The 24,725-nt window shown below is 38.5% G+C and overlaps 3 protein-coding genes across 4 annotated transcripts; 2 read left to right on the top strand and 1 right to left on the bottom strand.

The window, feature by feature from the left end:
• The first annotated feature begins 9,027 nt into the window (after window positions 1-9,027).
• On the top strand, window positions 9,028-11,791 carry LOC140762218 (uncharacterized). Of its 2 annotated transcripts, XM_073099866.1 has the most exons (6): window positions 9,028-9,158; window positions 9,249-9,371; window positions 10,019-10,294; window positions 10,403-10,564; window positions 10,771-10,985; window positions 11,086-11,791. In XM_073099866.1, exons 1-6 carry the CDS (start codon window positions 9,057-9,059, stop codon window positions 11,099-11,101), a joined length of 894 nt encoding a protein of 297 aa, XP_072955967.1. In that variant the 5' UTR covers window positions 9,028-9,056; the 3' UTR covers window positions 11,102-11,791. The 2 variants fall into 2 exon arrangements, with proteins under 2 accessions (XP_072955967.1, XP_072955966.1); XM_073099865.1 differs by having other exon boundaries at window positions 10,771-11,788.
• A 7,113-nt stretch (window positions 11,792-18,904) lies between these two features.
• Window positions 18,905-20,095, bottom strand: LOC140762553 (pentatricopeptide repeat-containing protein At1g20230-like). Its single transcript, XM_073100428.1, has 4 exons — window positions 19,824-20,095; window positions 19,441-19,592; window positions 19,129-19,373; window positions 18,905-19,000 (listed from the first exon to the last, which is right to left on the bottom strand). The coding sequence occupies exons 1-4, from the start codon at window positions 20,093-20,095 to the stop codon at window positions 18,905-18,907; spliced, it is 765 nt and encodes a 254-aa protein (XP_072956529.1).
• A 1,881-nt stretch (window positions 20,096-21,976) lies between these two features.
• LOC140762552 (type III polyketide synthase B) lies at window positions 21,977-22,957 on the top strand. The gene has a single exon (XM_073100427.1). The coding sequence runs from the start codon at window positions 21,992-21,994 to the stop codon at window positions 22,955-22,957; it is 966 nt and encodes a 321-aa protein (XP_072956528.1). The 5' UTR covers window positions 21,977-21,991.
• Window positions 22,958-24,725: the final 1,768 nt, after the last annotated feature.

Here is a 24,725-nt window from a genome sequence, read left to right as displayed (position 1 = left end):
GCTCGGTTCCGACGTGCCCGAGCTCGGGTGTGAGCGAGAGAGAGAGAGAGAGAGAGAGAGAGAGGAAGAGAGAGAAAGAGAGAGGGAGATAAAGGAGCTCACCGAAGCTCGCGGAGGTGGCGGCGGCGATAGGCCGGCCTCGATGTGAGAGAGAGAGAGAGAGAGAGAGAGGTTTAAAGAGAGAGAGACCAAACGAGAGAGAGAGAGATTTTAAAGAGAGAGAGGGAAGGCGGTGGCTGCGGCGGCGCTGAGGCCCGTCGCTGCCAGATGGCCACAGCCAGTTGGCTGCGGCGATGCGAGGGGGGGTGCGTGGCACCTCCCCCACGCAGCCCCACTGCATGGGCACGAGGCCGGTCACACTATGGTTAGCCACGTCGTGCCCATGTAAAGATTTTTTTTTTTTTTGGGATTGGATTGTTACAAGTAATGCAATGAATGCAATTTCTTACCTTATGATATCATTGCATCCATATAATACATGTGCATATATTTTCTTACTATTAGTAATGCATGTCGTGCATGTTAATTTTATTTAATGTTTAGTAAGATTACTCATGTTATGGTTTCTATGCATATCTATTAGGTAAGCTAGATGGCTTGTAGCCATTGCATGGGCATTAGGATTTGTCTATGGTTATGTATTTTGGTGCTTGTTGTTGCCTATGATATTATAGACTTTTTTGTTTTATATTATTTATGAAAATATGAGATTTTCTCCTATTTATTGTATTAAAATATTGACCAATAGGTCACGGGGACATTATGTAGGTTTAGAGCATGTGTATTCAGTGGCAAGTGTTACAATCGTTGGTAGTAGCTTTTAATAAAGTGAAGTGTAAAGTGAAGTTATAAATTAACGAACTTTAATAAAATGATTCTTTTTCCATTTTCTTCTAGTAAGTAAACACTCCCTAAACCGTGGGAAACCAACACATATTGGTGGAGTGAAATAAATGCTAAAAGAGAAAGACAAAGAGAAAGATGTAGCCAGAAAGAGAATGATGCCATACTTTAAAAAAAATGAAAAGAACTAGAAAGATGTCCACCAATAAAGCTCACCTAATTCTAAATTGACCCAAGAGGACTTGTATTTAACAGGTCTATGCCAATGTTTCCTTTAAAATCATCCATTAGAATTCAATTCACCAAATAACTTCGGATCTAAGAATCAATGAATCGAGATTGTTTGACTCATTGAATTGTTATGTTAGGAGTTCATCTCGGTAACTCTATGTTTAAGTATTATTATAGATATACGAATAACTAAATATTCATTTTCGATCGGCTTAACAGGCACTTAGTTTACGTCTTAGGGGGTGTTATTACTAAGACTATGATGTGATGATAAATTTACTAATATGTTAACATTTTTTTTTTAGAAATTTATTGTGAACAACGTGTTCACTGTGAAGCTATAGTGAAGGTGCAATTAATGGTCATGTTTCAAATTAGTGGAGGAAACTTCGTACTTCATTTTCCTTTTGGCAAAGTGATATATTTCACACGGAGTGGAGATTCAATCTAATAGGTAAGTTTTTGGGCCAACCACTGCCTTTGGCATACCTCTCTAGGGAGACGGTGAAATGATGGAAGCTAGCTTTCAAGGTATAGACATGGTGGGTGAGTTTTTTACTTTTAAATTCTCCTTTATGGGTGATATAGTTAATGTCCTTACTGGTAGCCCTTGGACTTTTTAGGGTCTAGTGCTAAACCTTGTACCATGGAGGCCAAAATTTTGCCACCTATTGAGGGAATACTAGAGGGAGAACCTCCTTCTAAAAATTGCCTCTGATTTGAGGAGGCCACTAAATATTGATGGCTATACCCTAGCTCAGATGAGAGGTAGGTACACTAGGGTGTATGCCAAAATTGACTTGATGAAACCCCTAAAGCAAACTACCCTTGTCGGATCGCTGGGGGAGCAGGTGCATCAAGCTGTGGCCTATAAAAACTTGCTTGTGGTCTATTTTCACTATGGAAGGAATAGGTCACCGGCTAACTGCCTATCCTAAATTTTCTCCTTATAAGACTGTTGACAAAAGCAATCAACCAATCCCAATCGAGGAGTTTGCAACTCTGACTAACCAGGGTTGCCTGTGCATCAAGCCTTGGTGAACTTGGTGAGCCCACCAGGGACTACCAAGCCATATTTGTGGATTTGTGTTGAAAAAAAAGGATGGTGAGGTTGTCCTCCTGGGGGCACTAGAGCTAGTACTCCTAGAGATGCGAGAGCCAACACAACCGGGGATGACCTTCCTATTACCATAGCAACTTAGGAGACAACGAAGGCAGGTATGTATATTGTAGAGGATGGTAAGGGTAAGACCTCCGTGTTTGCTCCTGAAGGTAAGCTCACTCGGGGTGGTGAGGCTCAACAACACTCAGTCCCTCACGTGTCAGTATTTAAAAGATCATGTGCCAAAGGGGAATGTGATGCCAAAGGTAAACCCATTGCTTTTGCCTCATGTTCATTCAAAACCCAAGGCATCCCGCATTGCGCCCTGCGCCCCAACTCCTTGAGTGGCTCATCCGCTATCACGCCATCGCCATCAAGATGGCTAATGACTTGTAGTGCACGCCACCTTTGATATCCTCAATGGGTGCATCAATGTGATGCCAAAGGTAAACCCATTGCTTTTGCCTCATGTTCATTCAAAACCCAAGGCGTCCCGCATTGCGCCCTGCGCCCCAACTCCTTGAGTGGCTCATCCGCTATCACGCCATCGCCATCAAGATGGCTAATGACTTATAGTGCACGCCACCCTTGATATCCTCAATGGCTGCATCAATGAATCTATCGAGAGCCATGTCAGGGGTGTTGCCCTACAACCATTGACCTTATTAAGCTCGTGCAATGTTCCCAAGAAGGACATAACCCCTCTCCACCTCATCATTACTACCCCTACTCCTGATTGATGGATATTGATGGTTCTGCGAGTACTTCTCCTACTAAGCCGACCATTTCAGAGGTTCTATCCACACTACCAATCTCTTCCCAAGATACTACTCAAACAAAATGGTATCAATCTTCTGAGATTTCTTCTCTCCACACCAGCCTTTATCCTCTCCTCTATCTTGATTTCCTTGTGATCAACCCTTCGTCTATCCTTAAGACGTGTGAGGCTTCTAAGGGATTTCAGTTTCCACCAAACCTCTCCATTCTCCCTCCTCCTCCTTCGGACCCTGACGATAGCCCATGCCATGCTGACTTGGTGGCCATTACCTCGCAATCTCTCCATCAGGCCCATGAGAGGGTAATGGCTACAAATGTCTTCATCCCTAAGGAACTCACTGATCCTGACCTAAAAGCGCACTGCCCCCTAAGTTCTTTTGGTAGAGGAAACTTCAGAATCCCTCCTCTCTTCTTAAAGTTGCTCTTCTTTTAAAGCCTCGAAGGAGGAACACAAAGAAGATGGCTTAGGAGGCTATAGCTAACCAGCCCCTTCAGAAAATCAATTCCATTGTCATCGATAAGGATCTCCCATCTCCAATGGTTTCTTAATGTGGGCCATTTGTTGGAATATTTGCGACCTCTCCAAAATTGAAGCAGAGTTTTATTTATTCAAGTTCTTGAATAGTCACTCCCCTGACTTATATGCTCTTGTTAAGACTCACTCTGACTCTCAAAGTTCTATTCGTTTTCTAAGACTTGAACCGGAATGGTTGGGTTTATTAATTCCTAGGACTGTGCTACCGGCGGGATCATGCTCTGTTGGCGCACCAACAGGATATGAATTACCCTCGTCCATTCTTCGGCTCAAGCACTACACGTCATAGTCTCAAAGATAGGTACCAAATCTTTTTTTAATTTTTGTTGTCTATGCCAATATGATGCCCCGCAATTGGCTTTGGCATGAGTTAAGTCATTTGGATTTTAATCTTTCATGGTTGCTCATGGGTGATTTTAATTGCACTTTAAGTCCCGATGATAAACTTGGAGGTAGATCTTGTTCCTTCGCTTATAAAAACATTGGATTTAATTAACGTGGGCTTCTCTAGTTTGCCTTATACCTGGTGTAACAATCGTCATGGAGTTGCTTGGATTCTTGTTTGCTTGGATTGGCTTTGATACCACATAGGTTAAGTTAGTCAAGTCGGTTGAGTCAGTCGAGTTGAATTAATTTGAGTTAGTTAGTTAGCTTTATTTTATTGTTTTGAATTTCAAATAAATCGGATAATCTACATATGGATTCGATCTATTAGAACTTTTACTCCTATAAATAGAAGTGGACATGTATTGATAATTATCATTAATCTTTTCGGCTTTATCTGTTACTATAGTCGTTATATTGTCTTTATCTTTCTAGGAGTATATCATAGCCGTAAAAATATTTCGATCTTCTAAACCCTAGCCATCTTCCACAAGCAGCCACCCTACCTTATACCACCACCACCCTTGGCCGTCTGCCACCCTCCGACAACCGTCGCAATATCAGATATTTACTATTCTGCCCTATTTCGATCTTCCTCCACTATTTTATTTATAACTTTTTTTTCCGACGTTGGATTCTTATGAAATCAGAACCATTGGAACTCTAACTCACGAGCTACTACCACATAAAATATAACAATTTTCTTACATTCAGATCAGTCTAAATATGATTAATAATATTGGTATCAAAGCCAACGTTCCTCCGATGGTTCATTGGATTAGGTCCTTTTGGGCTCAGAATTAGGGGTGCAGACCTGAACCCTTTGTATGGGTCTAATGAAGTCTGGTTTTGCCTTCCCAATTTCAAAGTCCAAGCACCTTCGGTTCATTAATGAAATTTCCTTTTCAATTCGAATAATCAAGTGGACTCAGATAATAATATATCCAAGTCGATCGAATCAACTTAGTGTGAGCCCCTCATGTGCTCCCACTGGACCGTGCCTAAACTAACCTTGATTACAACACCAAGTGGTTGTACCACCTTGACCTTTTCCATCGATGGCCTAGATAATCCCACCCTACAATGCAAGGTGGTTGTTGTTGTCGTTGTTGTCTTCATATCTTCAAACTATTCTACCAGTTCGCCCCTCTATTATGGACCAGATCTGGAATGATCCGTTCGTAAGATGATTGTAAAAATTTGGGTGGAGGTAGCCTCATGAGTTAGAGTCCTAATGGATCTAGTTTCACTTAAATCGGAGGTTAGGATGAAAAGATAAAAATAAAATAGTAGAGATAGGTCAGAGAGGGCAAATAGTAATTTCTAACATTGTGGCAGTCATCGAAGGGTGGCGGACGGCCAAGGGTGGTGGTGGACGGCCGTATTGTAGAGTGGCTACTGGAGGTTGGAGGTGGCTAGGATTTGGATGCTTGAAAGAGATCTACAGTTAAGATCTACTCCTATGAAGATAAAAACAATCTAACGGCTAAAGTAAAAAGATAAGGATGAAAATAATAATCGGCTAAACTTAGATTCATTCCATTCAATTCAATTCAATAAAAAGTATCAATACATGTCCACTCCTATTTATAGGAGTAAAAATCCATAGCGGATTGGATCCACATGCGGATTATCTGATTTATTTGAAATTCAAATAATAAGATAAAGCTAGCTAGCTAACTAACTAAATCAGCCTTCTTTATCTTTCTCGGATTAATCCTTCGGTTTACTATAGATAGATTCTGAATCTAGAGAAGTAGTGAATACCAAAGTTGTAGATATAGAGGTTGGCGATCTTATCCAGCTAGTTTGATATTATTTGGACGTCTATAGAATATTCTGCGAATATTTTTCTAAAACTACACGGAGTTGGATTTAGCTAATTAAATAAAATCATAACCTTCTAACTAAACCAAATAAGCAAATAAGATAACTAGACTCAACTTATTGAGTCTAATATCTCATTGATGTGATTCGATATGACCTAGTTCGTATCACCCTCCTAGCAGTCGTTAGCATGCCAATGAAGTCAGTCTCCACTGGTGATGAGTAGGTCCTCTTACTTAGGTTATCATGCCCATAGGTGGGTGGCAACCCCCATGATTCTTCAAATGGGTCACTGAATATTTGTCTCAAGAAGGCTTGGTCTCTACGAAGTGGTAGTCTGATTAAAGGTTGCAACACAACATCGACTTGTGACTATGGTTGGTCACCCACCAACTAAACTCTCATGCCATATCTTTTGAAGGACAACAAGAGGCTTGTGAAATTGAAAGTCATAAGCCCAATGCTCTTGAACCATTGAATCCACAAAATGATGTCGGTGCCATTCAAGGCTAGCGGATATAAGTTGATGGTGAAGACTTGACCCTGGATCTTCAACTTGATGCACTCAGACACAATACAACACTCCTCACGGAATGCCCCAACCGTGGTCTTTTGGATGGTCTTCAAGAGGAAGGCGTTGAAGTCTTCATAGGTTGATGTACTACAACGTCTCATGAGCTCAGTGTAGAAGTCCTCCCATTGTTTGAACTCACCTTGGGCATTGGTTGACCAAAACCAATGCAATGTCGGTCCCTCCAAGTGGATGCTAGTTAGCAACACTTTTTGCTCTTTTGATGTTCCTTGGTAGAGGTAGAGTTTCTCCACTTGGTAGATCCAATTGATAGGATTGCCACCCTTGAATCGTGGGGAGTCCAAGCCGATGATCTTCACTCCAACTTTGTTGTCATGATCTAGGTCATGTCCATTGCTGGGTTAGAGAAGAGGAGGGTGCACCATGATTGGTCGATAGTCTCCCTAATGATGTTCAACTTCTACCAACAACGGAGGATCATCCATGTCGTGCCACGGGTCAAAGCCGACAAGAGGCTCCCCATTATGGTGACCTCTTCACTGCGACTCGATCACAGCCGATCCATAGTGATGATCAGTTCTCGAGGTTAGGGAAGTGGAGCTAGTGGTGGTGTAAATGTTGCGTTGGAGTGGCTGCAGTAGGTGTCAAGCCTCCGCATAAGATTTGCGCTGATAGCTCTGTAGCTCATTCTCCGACCTCCCTTGATGCTCTGGTCTCCCACAACATGTCCATGATCATTTGGTTAGTCATGGTGATCTGCTCGACAAGGTTGCCTAGTTGAACATGGATTGAAAGGGGCTCGGTGTTGGGGTTCTCTTCCATGTTTGTTCTCAGTGTTGTAGCTTCGAAAATCTCTACCGTTGTCGAGTTAGGATCCTCTATTTCACGTTGTGTCAACATGGCTCGGTAATCATCATGAAAATGGAAGTCTGCCGAGAACAGCCTGGCTCTGATACCAAAACTGATATTATCACATTCTGATAACTAGCTCGGCTAGGCCAAATTGAGGTTTAGGTAGAAAATGGTTGTGCAGTCTACTATGGATGGTGGTGGTAGTTATGGTTAGCTAGTAATGGAGATGGTTTATGGATGAAAATGGAGATGTAATGGTAATATGACAATAATCGGTGAAAGGAAGAGGAGGGAGAAGGTTGGTTGGCCCTAAGGAACCAGGGGGAATGATTGGATGATAGGGGCTAGAGGACTAGCACAACAATGTTTTATAGGTGGCTACCAGACATAGCTGGGTTGGCTAACCCAATCAACTAACCCAATTAACTCAATCAAATGACAATAAGCAATTAAATAAAAATTAATGACTAAATTGTAAATACAATAAGAAAAATAGAAAATGCTAAAGGAAGATGATTTGGGATCGAATTCAATTTGGTCCGACGCGAGGCGGTCTAGTCAAGTCCAAACCATATCAACATCTAAAATTATATCGATCAGAGATGGCAAAAATATAATTTGTTCAATATATTTGTCGTATCTTTGTTATCTTAAATATGATCTTAATTTTCTATATTTATTGGAAAAGTTATTTAACTCTTTACAACTAGGTTTCAAATGAGTATTTTAAAATTTGATTTGCCATTTAGTATTTACATTGAAAAACATAACGATTGCATTTTGTCTAGACCATCAAAGGGTTAATTGACACAAACTATAGAGAGTGAAATGAATTTATGCCTAACCACTAAAGAGTAAAATATAATCTTTTTCTTTCTTTTTATTTGAAAACAATCTTATAGTTTTTCCTTTATTCTTCTAAATGTTTTGGATATGGAAGTTCATTAACTCATTATTATTTTGACGAATCGCCATTAATTCAGGACTATGTCTTATTTAAGTGCAGGAATAAAACTATAAAGATACAATAGAAGATTAGTGTATTTTTAGTATTTTAAAAAGAAAATTTAGTAATTTAATGGGATATTCATGCTTACATACTGTTTTGATAGAAACTTGTTAGTTAAGTTAATTCCCGGTATAATGTAAAGGGATTGTTACATAATTGCACTGAAAACTTTCAAAATATTATTATTGCCATTAAGTTCTTCAAAATATCATAATTGTCACTGAAATCATAAAAAATTTCAAAAATATCATTATGTTAATTAAATCTAATTAATATATTTATAACACAATTTAATTTTAAAAAGACTAGTTTTCACTTGCATAAATCATTAAAGATTATTGAAAACTATCTAATATTATAGCCAATAATATTATAGTATAATGAAATATTTCTTATTTTATGTGAGATACAAATTATTGATAAATATTTACAAAACTTAAAAAAAAAAAAATAGGGGTGTTTTTGTCATTCGATATGTTTATCAACTTAATAATAATCTATTAGGAATATTACACTATAAATTAACCATAATTACAATTCTGAAAGAGTCAATTTAGTGGAAATTCTGATATTTAAAAAAATGTAATGACAATTATGGATATTTTTTATTATTATTATTATTTTGCAACTATGACATTTTAAAAGCTTTTAGTGTTAATCATATAAAAATTCTAATATAAAAATTATAGAGAAAAGGGGTTGGATTACTGTAGTATCAAATAAGCTTCATTCACTTAATTTTTTTCTCATAATGAGCAAAAATTGCAAAACATTTGAAATGCACTGCCCCCTGTCACCAACAACAGCACACCCACAGAGTGGGCCAGCCTATCTCGGTCAACGAAAAATATATGAGACTTACCCATGGATCCGACCGTTAGAGAACAGTAAATTTCCTATTTAAACTTCTCTCCTCCCTTCACGCTCCCCTTCGCTAGCCGTTGCATCTCTCTCTCATCCATCGATGGATTCATCTCCTATCATCAGCCCTTCTTCAGATCAGAGATTCTGGAGCAAGCTCCGGAACCGGGTCGAAGCCATTCTCGAGGAGCGGAAGCCATCTAAGGTACTTTTCATGTTCTCAAATCTTCAACCTCTTCTAGCGAATTCGAAATTTTCACACTTTTGGGTACTTTTGGTGCTTTTTTCTCTTCAGTGTGGGTTAGAATCGGAGCGTGGGAAGAGGTTGAGGGAAGACTCCCTGCTTCTACTCAGGGGATTGGATTCTGTTTCTTCCTCGCTGTCTCAGCTCTCAGAAACTTTAACTGCAGCTCAGGAGGTAAAGCCTTGAGTCAATAATATGTCATCTGGATCTCATTCTGTTGTGAAAAAGAACAGATTTTAGAGCTTGTAATGTACTACTCATGGCTGCAAGCTGAGTTCTTTTCCCTAGAATGATAAGAAACTGTTAGCTGTTTTTTATCTGCGAATTCTTTAATTCTTGAATAGAGACTGCATTAGATTATTCTACGAGGATATAGTTACTCCTTTATATAGTTCTTAAAATTGATGATTAAATGATAATTTCATAGTTACTCTAGCAACAAAAAAGCAAAGGTGAATCGAGCTCTGTTTTCTTTGTTATGAAATAGAAACATAGTTGAAATAATACTTCGCTCAAGATCTAGTATTGAGCTCCCATCTCAAGGCGGTACATGAAGTTTTAATCCACAGTCATGTTCGATTTAATTTCTCATATCTCAAGAACGAGATATTTTCTTTCAAGATCCTTGCAGCTGATATGACTAATCCATATCCGCAACCAAGTAGTTGGCAGCTTGGATTCTTCTACTTAAATCTTTCAAAAAATAAAAAGAATTGCTTAATCGAATCTCCATTTCGAGTATGATCACTGTATTTATCCTGTGATTTCTCTGACAGATTGCATTTCCTTATCTTTGCAATCTAATTTTTTTCAAATAACAGGGAGCGAATGCTCTAGCTAAACCATCAGTAACAAATGAACTGCAAAGCGAAAGACAAGGATCAGAAGACGAGGAGCCGAAAGCAAAGAGGCACTGTAATTCCACCGAGATACTGGAGAAACATGATGCGATTAGCTATAATAAGAACGAGGGGACCGAATCCGATAGGTCTGTAGAAGATAAAGATTTGGCAGCTTCCGATGGATGCCAAGATAAGGAAGACAAACAGATTGCTTCAGATGTTATGAGGAGTGCTAAGCTGAAGAAGGCTAAGAATGTTAGATATTCAACTATTTTTCACGTATATTTCATCTGTTTGCCAACCTGTTCCTCCTTTTATTATCAACTTCAATTTCTCTTCTTCTTTTTTTTCTCTCTTTTGCAGCTTGCAGTATCCATGGCAGCTAAAGCATCTTCACTAGCTAGGGAGCTGAAGTCAATCAGATCAGAGTTACATTTTGTGCAAGAAAGATGTACTATGCTTGAAGAAGAAAACAGCCGACTTCGAGAAGGGTTTGACAAGGGAGTTTCAGAAGAAGACGACCTGGTAAGCCATTCCTATAATCAAAGCTTTTCTTTAGAAGAAATCTTATGGCACGTCTGTAAGTTCCTATAGTATATTGCTTCACTAAACTTCCTAGCTAGGGAAGATTGAACCCAATGGCTTAAGCTGGCGAATTGCTAAACTATTCAGTACTTTCCGTTGTCTGCCACTGTGATTCAATTTTGCTTTTTGTGCATGTTATTCTGTAGGTGAGGCTTCAATTGGAGGCTCTTCTGAATGAAAAATCTAGATTAGCACAGGAAAATGCAAACCTAACACGAGAAAATCAAAGCCTTCACCAACTGGTCGAGTATCATCAACTGACTTCTCAAGATCTATCAGCATCATATGAGCAAGTCATTACTGGAATGTGCTTGGACTTCTCATCTCCACTGGGAAAGATAGACAGCGATATAGATGAGGAGTATGACAATGAACATAGTCCTACAACTCCAACTGATAAGTTATGAATATTATCATATTCTGGTGATGTCTATTACTGAAATCTACGTTTCTTTCTTCAGTGCAGTGCTGAATTGATGCAACGCGAGTATTTTTATCTGGTAGCTACAATTCTTTCAAGCTTATAAACATGATTGGAATTCCATATTTGATCTGTAGTAAAATTTCAAGGTCTTGCTTCATAGCATACTTGTCTGGTTAGTGAGAAGTAAATTGAAACTTACAGAAAAAATTTCCAGACCTACAGTGGAAGACAGAAGACATCTACACAGAACAATAAGAATATTAGGGTGGCATTACATCGTTGGCATTATTCTTGAGTTGGGTAAAGCCATCTTAACTAAAGTTTTCTGTTCCCCTTTCTAGCAACCATGCTTAACTAAATCGGAGCTGAAGAATTTCTTCATGAAAGAAACCACAATATTAGCTGACAACTATCCTTGACTAATTCTGAGCTGAAGAATATCTTCATGGAAGAAACCACTATAACTAATATTGTACTAGGAACTTGTATTGCTGATTTAATCTTTACAGACAACTTTCCAAGGAAAGAGGATAATGGACTGCAGCAGCAGCAACTGCTAACTGTGAGAGAATTTGAGCTTCTAGCCATAACAGTTCTGTCGCTACTTTTCTGTTTTACTAGATGGCTTAATGTCTTAGGTGAACAGCAGAATATTTCAATTTGATAGGTTTCCAAAGTCTAGGGTGTATTTACATCCTATCGCTGATGTAGCATTCTAGATCCTCTTCATCTATTATCTCCATCATGTCCTTTCTATCTTGATAGCCATGAATACCATTGGTGATCACTCTTTAGCCATTGGTGATCTAAAGCATTATGTAAACAAACAAGGATTATGCTCAAGGTTGCAGTATTGCTTGGTAGAAACTGAAGACACTGAGTGAGGACAAAATGTTATCCCTTACAAAATTAGGCTTCCATATATGATACCTTGCAAATTGTCTCCACGGTACTAGTGCAGCCTCATGTTGTTCTTAACTACCTGCTTTGCGTCCCTATTCTCTAGTCATGATTAGCCCTGAGTGTCTTCTGATAGTTCCTCCTCAGCATTTCGAAACAAGGCTCTCGTACTGTAGATTTCATGAATATACCAGTAGCCAGATATGGAGCTCCAATTTCTTGCTCAGTCATGTGGCCTAGCACAAGCAACTCCCAGAAGACTTACTTCCATCCTCGACATGGAACTGACATTATATCTTATATTATCTGACTGAGTTTGAAAGGCAGTAATAGAATTGAATAGCAGCACCATGATAGACACTCTTAAACAGGTACTGGTTGATTGCATGAGCTCCAGCCAAAATACAACTTCATTTCCTTGTCTTCTTAGTAACTCGTTAATTGGATCAATAATTTAGATATAAGAAAAAGAGTAGCCGCACAATTTGACTACAAATATTGACTCCTTGAAATAGGTGTCGTCCTAGTTTGAGAAGCCTTCAGATTAGAGGGAAAACATGAGCCTTGAAGCTGTTTTTTGTTCAAATTTTGCTCAATTTAGAATGTGGAGACCTTTTTCCTTTTCTCATCGTAATAATTTACCCTGTATTATAGTTACACTATGATATTCGGGTGTCAAGCTGTTGATTCATGCATACACTGTAGTGGCTCCAACATCTTGCCATATTTGAGCATTATTTAACTTCTTACCAATAATCCCCACAGGAGCACACTCCATCTTTGAAATGATGAAATTGATTAGTATCTCTCACAAATCTCCCTTTCTTCGAACCTTGATATGAACTTGATAGCAACATGACGAGTTGGTAATTTTATATATTTGACATAAATTTTTTATTAATTTTGAGCTAAGTTTTAAGTGGAGCCCACATATTATTAATGATGGTTTAATGGTAGAATTAATTTAGCTCAAAGTGTACTTTATTATCATATATTTACTTAGTCAAATCCATGAAGAGAAGTGAATGAAAATTAGCTCTAAAGTGGGTATCATGGTAATGAAAAAGTAAGTTCAGTACATATTGGATATTTGAGAAATGTTAGTATGGTATATAAATAACAAACTTCTTATGGGCTTTGGGCCCCAAAAGGGGTACCTAATTTGTGGGTAAAGGTTACTATACAACTTAACTCACACACACGCACGCTGCCCGGTTCGGTTCGCACGCACGGGTCAAGTCCAATTTTAATTTTTTTTTTGCCTAATACAGGTTCAAATATGGTTTGAACCCGACCCGAAATGATGCATCCCTTCACAGTGTAACTATTAATTAGTTTCAGACCCGAAATGGTGCATCCATTCGGTGACCTTTTGCATCTTTTCGTCAAGCCTGTTTACTTCTATAAATAGGCTGTCAGTCTACATAATTTTATATAATTTCAGAGAGGAAAACTTGGTTCATTTCTTCTAGAGTCAAGTCTTTAAGTTTGAGTCTACATTTGAAAGAGAGTACAGCCCGGTTCAGGTTCAATCAAGGTATTAGAAAGCTGCTTCCTTTACAGTGTAAGGCAGTCATTGTATCCTGGGAAACCGACGTCCACTGTTCTAAAATCAATCGGTGGAGGGCGAATTGGTCTTAAGGAGATATTGTCCAACACTAGACTCGACTATTCAGAATTTTATATTCTGTAATCTGTAAGTTTATTTAATTTATTTTGATCGGATTTTTTGTGACTCTTTGAAATCAGATTGTTACCGCCAACAATCTTAAGACCAATTCTTTGGTTGTTACTCTGATTCCAATCAGTGTTCTTTTCTTCTGATTGGATTTTATTTTTCTTTCATTCGTTTAGATGGCTGAAATAGTAAAGAGTACTATTTCCCCTATCACTGCTCCTCCAATACCTACAGTTCATGGAGAAAAGCCTAAGAAGTTCTGTGGTACAGAATTTAAGAGATGGCAACAGAAAATACTCTTTTATCTGACCACCTTGAATTTGGCTAAATTCTTACATGAAGATATGCCTGAACTCCGAAAGGAGGAAACTGATAAGCAAGTAGTTGCTGCAGTGGATGCGTGAAAGCATGCCGACTTTCTTTGCCGAAACTATATCCTTAATGGACTGGACAACTCGTTGTATAACGTGTATAGTTCAGTAAAAACGTCTAAGGAATTATGAAAATTTTTACACAAGAAGTACAAGACAGAAGATGCAGGTGCAAAGAAATTTGTAGTCGGTAAATTTCTTGAGTACAAGATGGTTGACACTAAACCAGTGATTAACTAGGTGCAAGATCTTCAAGTAATAATTCATGAGATTCATGCTAAAGGGATGGTGAGGCGGCTATTATAGAAAAACTACCACCATCTTGGAGGGATTTCAAAAATTACCTAAAACACAAGCGCAAGGAAATGACAGTTGAAGAACTTATTGTCAGATTGAGGATTGAAGAAGACAATCATACTGCTGAAAAGAAAATTGGAAGCCAATACGTGTCAAAGGCAAATGTTGTGGAGTCCACAAAGGACAAGAAAAGAAAGCATACTGGCGAAGGCTCTAAAAGTGGCAATGCAAAGAAGTTCAAGGGCAAATGTTACGTCTGTGATAAACAAGGGCATCGTGCTCAGGACTGCCGCTTGAGAAAAAAGAAAGATAACTCAAAGAAGGAGAACTCTGAAAAGGAGAAGCCACAAGCCAATGTAACTGAAGTGAAACACCTTCGTTCTGATGTCGATGATATGCACCTCTCTGCTATTGTCTCGGAAGTAAACCTGATTGGTGGTAATCCTAAAGAATAGTGGGTAGACACTGGAGCTACTCGACACATTTGTGCCAATAGGTGGATGTTTTCGTCTTATCAAACTATAACAGATGAAAAACTTTACATGGGCAATTCAGCAACTTCCAAGGTGGAAGGAATAGGAAAGGTTGTGTTAAAATTGACTTCAGGAAAAGAACTTACTCTTAATGATGTAATGCATATGCCCGACATTCGAAAGAATCTGGTTTTGGGATCATTATTGAGTAAGAAAGGTTTTAAGTTGGTGTTTGAGTCTGATAAGTTTGTATTTATCAAAAATGACATGTATGTTGGAAGGGGCTACTTGTTAAATAACATCTTTAAGATGAATGTAATGACTGTAACTCCAAAAATAATTAAAGGAGAATCTTCTTCTTACTTGCTTGAGTCTTATGAAATTTAGCATGGTAGATTAGCATATGTTAATTATGGTACATTACGTAGATTAATTAATCTTAACATGTTGCCTAATTTCCAAATTGATTTAAATAAAAAATATGAAATATGTGTTGAAGCCAAATTGGCTAAGACTCCGTTTCATTCTATCGAACGAAGTACATAACCTCTAGAACTTATACATACCGATGTATGTGATTTGAAATTTGTTCAAACTAGAGGTGGAAAAAAGTATTTTATTACTTTTATTGACGATTGTACAAGATACTGTTATGTGTATTTGCTAAGAAGCAAAGATGAGGCATTAGAAATGTTTATACATTTCAAAATAGAGGTTGAGAACCAACTTAGCAGAAAGATTAAAATGCTAAGAAGTGATAGAGGTTGTGAATATGAGTCACCATTTGCACAAATATGTGCAGAAAATGGAATTATTCATCAAATAACGGCTCTTTACGCTCCACAACAAAATGGTATTGCTGAACGTAAGAATAGAACTCTGAAAGAGATAATGAATGTCATATTAATAAGTTCTGGTTTACCCCAGAATTTGTGGAGGGAAGCTTTGCTTTCTGCAAATCACATTCTCAACCGGTTACCCCATAAGAAATTGGATTAAATACCTTATGAGTTATGGAAAGGTCGAGAACCTAGCTATAAATTCTTAAGAGTGTAGGGGTGCCTAGCAAAGGTTGCAATTCCAGTTCCTAAAAGAACAAAAATTGGATCTAAAACTATTGATTGTATATTCATTAGTTATGCTCATAACAGTAGTGCATATCGATTCCTGGTTCACAAATCAGATAATTCTGAGGTACATGAGAATACAATTATTGAGTCTAGGAATACATCATTCTTTGAGAATATATTTCCATATAAATCTATATTAGAAATAAGTTCTCTCAAAAGAATTTATGAAAATAAGCAGGACCAAGAGTCTATACAAGAAGGAAATGATAATGAACCTAAACGAAGTAAGAGGGCAAGGACTTCTACGTCTTTTGGTCTTGATTTTCTAACATATTTGTTAGAAAAAGAACCTCAGAGTTATAAGGAAGCAATGTCTACTCCTGAAGCTCCTTTATGGAAAGAAGCCATTGATAGTGAAGTTGAATCCATTTTGCAAAATCATACCTGAGAATTGGTGGATCTTCCACCAGGGTGTAAACCTTTGGGTTACAAATGGATATTCAAAAGAAAGATGAAAGCAGATGGTTCAATTGACAAATACAAGGCAAGACTTGTAGTCAAAGGATATAGATAGACAGAGGGAATAGATTACTTTGATACATATTCACCTGTAACAAGAATAACGTCTATCCGATTAATAATTGCTCTTACGACATTATATAATCTGGAAATATATTAGATGGATGTGAAAACTGCATTCTTAAATGGTAAATTAAATGAAGAAATCTATATGGAACAATCCGAAAGGTTTGTGGCTCCAGGACAAGAGAGAAAAGTGTGCAAATTAGTTAAGTCTCTTTATGAGCTTAAACAAGCACCTAAACAATGGCATGAAAATTTTGACTTAGTTATGATGTCAAATGGTTTTCACATTAATGAATGTGATAAATGTGTTTATGTGAAATGCACTTCAGATAATTATGTCATTGTATGTCTATATGTGGATGACATGATAGTAATTAGTAGCAATATTAATGTCATTAAAGCTACTAAGAATATGTTGGCTAACAAGCGATATGAAAGATATGGGAGTTGCAAATGTGATTCTTGGTATAAAGATCACTAAGGCAACTGAAGGGTATGTTATATCTCAATCACATTATATTGAGAAAATACTCGATAAATTTGATAAAGATAATAGCAATATAGCCATAACACCTGTAGATGTGAATCTTCATCTCACAAAAAATACAGGTGTATGTATATCTCAGTTAGACTATTCTCGGATACTAGGCAGTTTGATGTACAAGTAATCTAGGCAGTGATCATTAGAAGGTGATAGTTTGGGTACTTAGATATTTGAGATACACCACTAATTATGGATTGCACTATTTAAGATATCCAGTAGTACTTGAAGGATATAGTGATGCAAACTGGATTTCTGATACAAAAGATACCAAATGCATGAGTGGATATATCTTTACACTTGAAGGTACATTTATTTCATGGAAATCTTCTAAACAAACATGTATAGCTAGATCTGCTATAGAATCTGAATTCATAGCATTAAATAAGGTTGGAGAAGAAGCAGAATGGCTTCGAAATATCTTAGAAGATATTCCTATATGGCCAAAACCTGTGTCCGCAATTTGCATACATTGCGATAGTCAATCGGCTATAGGAAGGGCACAGAGTCAGATGTATAACGGTAAGTCACGATATATACGTCGTAGGCATAATACAGTGCGACAATTGATCTCAAATGGTATAAATATCCATTGATTATGTAAAATCAAAGGATAACATCGCGGATCTATTAACTAAAGGTTTAACAAGAGATCAAGTATATTGTTCATCGAGAGGAATGGGTTTGAAGCCTACCACCTAGAGTAACGACACAACGGCAACCCAACCTAGTTGACTGGAGATCCCAAGATCTAGGTTCAAAGGGACAACCGAGTTATGGGAGCGTTCTCTGAAATCACTAAGGAATTAAATTTCCTACACCTTTCTTATGATGACATAGTCATAAACCTATACTAAGTGTTAGGGTAAGCAATGCTTTTAATAACTCTTATACTTTGGAAATCCAAGTGAAGTATGGCAGGATACTCTTAATAAGAGGTCACCTATGTGAGTATGAAGTGGGCCGCTTCTATGAGATGACTAGGCTAAATCTCTAGAGCACTCAAAGAATTACTAAGCGCGTCCAGGGCCGAAATGGATACAACATATAGAACCGACTGTGTTGAAAAGAGCTGTGTGAGTATTATTGTCTTGGTTTATACAAAAGCTGAACAGTTCAAGACATCATATTCACTGGTTAGCGAATAAACCCGATAATACTTCACTATGGAAGGTTCAAAGCCAAATGCTACCAATCCTAATGCGGTAACTTTTCGTTGTACTCTCGATCAAGTCTGCATTTTATATGCACTTTCAGCCAATTCATTCATGTGGGAGATTGTTAGTAATTTCACGTATTTGACATAAATTTTTTATTAATTTTGAGCTAAGTTTTAAGTGGGACCCACACATTATTAATGATGGTTTAATGGTGGAATTAACTTAGCTCAAAGTGTACTTTATTGTCAAATATTCACTTAGTCAAATCCATGAAGAGAAGTGAATGAAAATTGACTCTAAAGTGGGTATTATGATAATAGGAAAGTAAGTTTAGTATCATATTGGATATTTAAGAAATGTTAGTATGGTATATAAGTAACAAACTTCTTATGGGCTTTGGGCCCCAAAAGGGGTACCTATTTTATGGGTAAAGATTACTATGCAACTTAACTCACACACACGCGCGCCGCCCGGCCCTGTTCGGTTCGCACAGGTCAAATCCAATTTTAAGTTTTTTGCCTGATACGGGTTCAAATCTGGTTTGATGCATCCCTTCACAGTGTAACTATTAATTAGTTTCAGACCTGAAATGGTGCATCCATTCAGTGACCTTTTGCATCTTTTCGTTGAGCCTGCTTACTTCTATAAATAGGCTGTCAGTCTACATAATTTTATATAATTTCAGAGAGGGAAACTTGGTTCATTCCTTCTAGAGTCGAGTCTTTAAGTTTGAGTCTGCATTTGAAAGAGAGTACAACACGGTTTAGGTTCAATCAAGGCATTAGAAAGCTGCTTCCTTTCCAGTGCAAGGCAATCGTTGTATCCTGGGAGACCGACGTCTACTGTTCCAGAAGCAATCGGTGGAGGACGAATTGATCTTAAGGAGATAGTGTCCAACAATAGACTTGACTATTCAGAATTTTATATTTTATAATTTGTAAGTTTATTTAATTTATTTTGATCGGATTTTTTGTGACTCTTTGGAATCAGATTGTTACCACCAACATGACAATCACCATAGATCCGGAGGTTCTTAATCACCCAAAGTGAAGTTCCAGCACTTGTGCTTATGAATCCCAATGCCACTGCCAACTTCTCGCTGTGCCCACACAAGATATGATCCTTCTCTTGTTCCACAACATCCTGCAAGACAAAATCTGTGCTCGGAAGATAACCAAACTTCCTCATCTCCACAGTAAGCTTTTCCAATCTCTCAATTATTTGGGTCATCTGGGGATGCATTTTGTCCCCTGCCAAGATCATGTGCACCTTGTTCTTAATCTCAGCTGCATCTTGGTTCTTTCCTTAAGCCCATACTCTTCATCTTGCCCCTAACTCTACCCACCCCTTCCCACACCCCCTTAGCAGCATATGTGTTTGAAAGTAGCACATAATTCCCAGCATTTCCTAGCTCCAACTGAAATAACTTATCTGCTGCAATTTCCCCGAGCCTTACATTGTTATGGACCCTACAAGAATTGAGCAATGACCCCCAAATACAAGCATCAGTCTCAGTTGGCATTTGTTTAATTAGATTGTATGCCTCCTCCAGCTTGCCAGCACGCCCTAGGAGGTTAGCCATGCACATGTATCTATGACTGCACTGACCACACAAGCATCTAATCCACACCCAGTCGCAACGCATCCTTCACGCATCCCTTAGAGGCATAACCAGCGATCATGGCGCTCCAACCCACGACCTCTTTTGGGTCATTTTATCGAACACACGGTGGGCGTCCAGGGAGCAGCCGCACTTGAGGTACATGTTGACGAGGGGAGACTCGAGGAAAGGGTCGGAGGAAAGGCCAGAGATGGAGGCAATGCAGTGGAGCTGGCGGCCGGAGAAGAGGGAACGGAGGGTGGCGCAGGCTTTGAGGGCGGAGGGGAGAAGGAAGGGGTTAGGGGGAAGGGAAAGGGAGCGAAGGAAGAGGAAAAGAGAGGAGGTCGAGGAAGAGGGCCTTGTTGATGACATAGTATATATGTTTGGAGCCAAATTGAGATTTAGATGACCGTTTCCATTTTGAGTTCAGAGGATGGTTTTAATAACTGACGTAACGGTCTAATAAATGCTTTAGACCAACATAGTTCATGTTTAGAGTAAATAAATGAATTGGAATATTGATATATAACTTAGAGAGGCTAGGAATTAGAAAACTTGCAACATTGGCTGTACCATATATGATTCTCTGACTTTAGACAGACTGGTATTACAAAGAATTTAAGACTCCTTAATGTAATACAAATGATAATTACACTTAGAGCCCCTAAAATCTATTGCTCATTTTTACATAGATTATCTCATTTATTTTTCATAAAATATTAACCTCCTTAATTATGTAAAGCCAGTGAAATGCTCTTTTTATTAGTTATATGTTAGAGTTTAGATGAAAATCTATAATTGTTCCTTATATACTATAAACATCCTTTGCTTTATGCTTCTCAATTCTTGCTTCCTATTTTATATTACTATGTTTTGGTGCTTAAACATTTGTTGTCTAATTTTATTTTATTATATTCTCACAAATTATGATGCATGAAAAATTAATTTTTGGAGGACAAGAAACGTCTGAAAATGATGTATAACAGGGCATATCCTTAATTAGCTGGGGGGCCACTATACCAAAACCAATTGCCCATCCTATATTGGCATTTCCACCACTATCTTTGGTATTTTTACAAAAGAATATAAATTACTATGGCACTCATGCACAATATCATGTATAACGAAAGCGGCGTTCACATTCTCCTAAATGGAATCAACAAGCTCCATCGCATCTAGCTCCAGCAATATATTGTCCACTCATGCCATGCCACGTTCCTCATTGCTGCTATCACTCCAATATCCTCAAACAAAGCATTAAATAGAAATAAGAGTATAGTAATTATTTTTTAATATTTACTAATATTTTTAATAAAATATTTTGTTTTTTTATAAAATTATTGTAAATACTTTTTGATTTAATATAAAATAGATTGATACGATAGATATCAAGGATAAGTTAATAACTGAATTGTGTGTGATATAAGATACAATCTGATGAATAATATTTGTGTTGTTAAATATGATTATTATAATATTTAATTGTTATTCTGGAATACAGAATTATATTTCAAAGTATAAAAGAATATTATTCTTAAAGTGAACAAATTAGGTACCTCAATTTGAATATTAACTTATTGAATGTCACCTTGATGCACTCATTAGAGGATCTTATTGATAATGTTTGAAACTTTCGATAGAAAAAAGAAATGATATTCGAAAAAAAAAAAGACTTCTTGTCGAATAGAAATGACTAGGTTTTTTTCCTTACATTCTAGAAAGAGATGAATTAAAATCAACCCAATATCTTCCTACTTCTTAACCGCTTCCATTTCTTCATGCACTTATTGCTCCTTAACTAGGCCAAAATATGATGATATAAAAATACCTTCTTTCATACGATCATAACTTCCACCCTTGCTGCAAAATTAATCTTTAAAAATCATTACCGTTTCGTATATAATGTCTTGCTTCTCTCTAAAATTTCTTATACCCTTCGAACTAGAGCCACAACAAGTCTTCTCTTCTAGCTAGCCATGGGAAGTATTGGAGATCACCTCAACTCCCTTGAGCCCACCCCAGGAAAAGCTACAATCTTGGCTCTTGGCAAAGCTTTCCCTCAACAACTGGTGATGCAGGATTTCCTTGTTGATGGCTACTTCAAGAGCACCAACTGCGAGGACCAAGAACTCAAGCAGAGACTAACCAGACTATGTAGGATTAATTTACTACTACTGCTGTTGCTGCTTAAATCTTCTCTAATGATCAAGTAAAATTTGGTTTCTACTTGCAGGTAAGACAACTACAGTCAAAACAAGATACGTAGTGATGTCCGAGGAGATCTTAAAGAACTACCCAGAATTAGCAACCGAAGGCCTTCCTACTGTAAAGCAAAGGCTAGATATCTCCAACAAAGCCGTCACACAGATGGCAATAGAAGCCTCTCTCTCCTGCATCAAAGCATGGGGAAGGCCACTCTCTTCCATCACACACTTAGTCTACGTCTCCTCCAGCGAAGCCCGCTTCCCCGGTGGCGACCTCCACCTTGCCCGCGGCCTCGGCCTCCGCCCCGACGTCCGCCGCGTCATGCTCTCCTTCACGGGCTGCTCTGGGGGCGTCGCCGGCCTCCGCGTGGCCAAAGACCTCGCGGAGAACAACCCGGGGAGCCGGGTGCTGCTCGCAACGTCCGAGACGACAATCGTCGGATTTAGGCCGCCGAGCGCTCGCCGCCCGTACGACCTCGTCGGAGTCGCGCTCTTCGGTGATGGGGCAGGAGCGGTGATCCTTGGTGTAGACCCTATACAAGGAATAGAAACGCCGTTGTTTGAGATGTACTCGGCCGTGCAAGAATACCTCCCAGATACCGAGAAGACGATCGACGGGAAGTTAACGGAAGAAGGGATCAATTTCCAGTTAGGGAGGGAGCTCCCGCAGGTGATTGAAGACCATGTGGAGGGTTTCTGCAAGAAGTTGATGAAGGAAAGAGGAGGCGATGGAAGTGAGTTTGAGTACAATGAGATGTTTTGGGCAGTGCATCCTGGGGGGCCTGCGATACTTACTAAGGTGGAAAGTAGGCTAAACCTGTGGCCTGACAAGTTGAGTGCTAGTAGGAGTGCACTAAGGGACTATGGGAATGCCAGTAGTAACACTATTGTGTATGTGTTGGAGTACATTTTGGAGGAGAGTAGGAAGAAGAGGGAGAAGGGTGACAAGGATTACGAGTGGGGGCTTATACTTGCTTTTGGGCCTGGGATCACCTTTGAAGGAGTGGTAGCTAGAAACTTATTGTCTTGAGAGAGAAGATAGTGTTTAGTTTTTTATGAATAATAATTAATCTCTTGTTGGAGATTTTATCACTTAAAGTTATCGGGTATTGCTAGGTCTACATCATCCTATCATTCTCTCTCTAACTTAAACACCCTAAAGAGTTGACTTGTCAATTGATAGTAACTCGCCTGTCATGTGACGAAACAACTACCTAATTGTTTGAGATCTAAAGATTAAGACCTTATGTATGGGCTTACTACGTAGTAATATAAATATCTTCTACCCCTAACCCTAGCTTGGAGAGTGTCAGGTACTATCAAGACGTAGAGATCATTATGCTTATGTGCTAGTGGCATGAGAAGATAAAACATGACTAACAAAATAAAATAGTAATGAGGATTTTCATATATAAGCCTGCTGATGAATACACATAACAATTAAAATGATTGCTATTGGATCAGGCAACATATTAAACAAACAGGTGTCACTATGGTAAACAGGCTATCATGTCATAGATAATTATATTAAACTATAACACATCACATCAACCGATAATAACGAGTGTTGATATACCACTTGCTTGAATTCGCTAAAATTTTTAAGTGATAAGCGATGCCACTCTAATCCCGGCTTGCTCCAAGGTAAGCACGGGTCCTAGGGAGTTGTGCGACAAAATTACAAGGTTAGCACTTATATTTCAATGTTTAAAGGGGTAGTGAAAGAGAGAATAATAAAAATGAAGGCCCACGAAGGGCATTGTTAGGTTTTTATTTATTGGCAATTATGTACAAAATATTCTAAGTGTATTTTTTACATGTATATGAGCTTTACACAAGTCTAAAATATCTCTGGTGTGAAGAATTGCAAGATCATTGGAGAAAATCCGTCGCGTTCACATCGCGTTCACAAACGCGTTCGAACGCGAAAACTGCGTTCACACAGACAGAGAGCCGCGTTCACAAACACGTTCGAACGCGGGCACTGCGTTCACACAGACCGAAAGGCGCATTCACAAACGCGTTCAAACGCAACCTGAAGGATTCAAGTTGTCACGTTCGAAAGCACCCGAGCCCGTTCGAACGCACCTAAGATTAAGTCATGCCGTTCGAACGCACCCGTGCCGCGTTCGAACGTACCAATAAGAATATTGGACTTTCGTGAGTACGGATAAGACTCGGATTTGGCTCTATCTTGAAGATCATATATAAGGATTGTAATGCCCTATCTCTAGGGTAGTTGAAGAAGCATTATTGAAGGAGATTTCTTGAGGCTACATCGGTTCTTCAACGAAAAAAGTTTCACTCATCTACAAGAATTTAATCTTTCGTCTTAAGGGCGATCTAGACGAAAGATCAATCTCGAGGGCTACTGAGATTGGACTTCAATCACAAGAAGTAGTGAATCGTGGGTTTTAGCGATCAAGACTGAGAGGAACAAAGTCGTTTGGATCGACGGGTTGTTTTGTGAGTCAGTCTTGTAACTGCTACTATCATAGTGATTGATTTTGATCCGAGTTTGGATCCGTGGTTTTTTTTCCCGTTTTGGGTTTTTCCACGATAAAATCTTGGCGTTCATCTCTGCTTTCGTTCTTAATATTTCTTCGGAATTTTACTTAAGCGAACGAATGATATCATTGCCTAAAGGTTAGATACATACGTGTGTCTAGGGGTTTTTTCAATTAGTATCAGAGTGGGTTCTCTCACTCCTTGAGAGAGATCAGATAAGCATGAATTTTCATAGAGATGGACCCTCATCTATTAGACCTCCTATTTTAGATGGATCAAATTATGGATAT

This window comes from Typha angustifolia, chromosome 7 (genome assembly GCF_048772165.1).
Source record: "Typha angustifolia cultivar Huaian chromosome 7, ASM4877216v1, whole genome shotgun sequence".
In the NCBI taxonomy this organism is placed as follows: Eukaryota; Viridiplantae; Streptophyta; class Magnoliopsida; order Poales; family Typhaceae; genus Typha; species Typha angustifolia.
This window is presented reverse-complemented; position numbering and strand designations above follow the sequence as displayed.

Excerpts from the sequence above, each read along its gene's own strand:
- LOC140762218 (XM_073099865.1), top strand. The coding sequence starts at position 9,057 with ATGGATTCATCTCCTATCATCAGCCCTTCTTCAGATCAGAGATTCTGG. Across the intron at positions 9,159-9,248 it reads AGGAGCGGAAGCCATCTAAG|TGTGGGTTAGAATCGGAGCG; the intron begins GTACTTTTCATG and ends TTTTCTCTTCAG. Across the intron at positions 10,295-10,402 it reads AGCTGAAGAAGGCTAAGAAT|CTTGCAGTATCCATGGCAGC; the intron begins GTTAGATATTCA and ends TCTCTTTTGCAG.
- LOC140762553 (XM_073100428.1), bottom strand. The coding sequence starts at position 20,095 with ATGTCATCAACAAGGCCCTCTTCCTCGACCTCCTCTCTTTTCCTCTTC. Across the intron at positions 19,593-19,823 it reads GATAAAATGACCCAAAAGAG|GGTCCATAACAATGTAAGGC; the intron begins GTCGTGGGTTGG and ends CAATTCTTGTAG. Across the intron at positions 19,374-19,440 it reads AGTTAGGGGCAAGATGAAGA|GGGACAAAATGCATCCCCAG; the intron begins GTATGGGCTTAA and ends TGATCTTGGCAG.
- LOC140762552 (XM_073100427.1), top strand. The coding sequence starts at position 21,992 with ATGTCCGAGGAGATCTTAAAGAACTACCCAGAATTAGCAACCGAAGGC.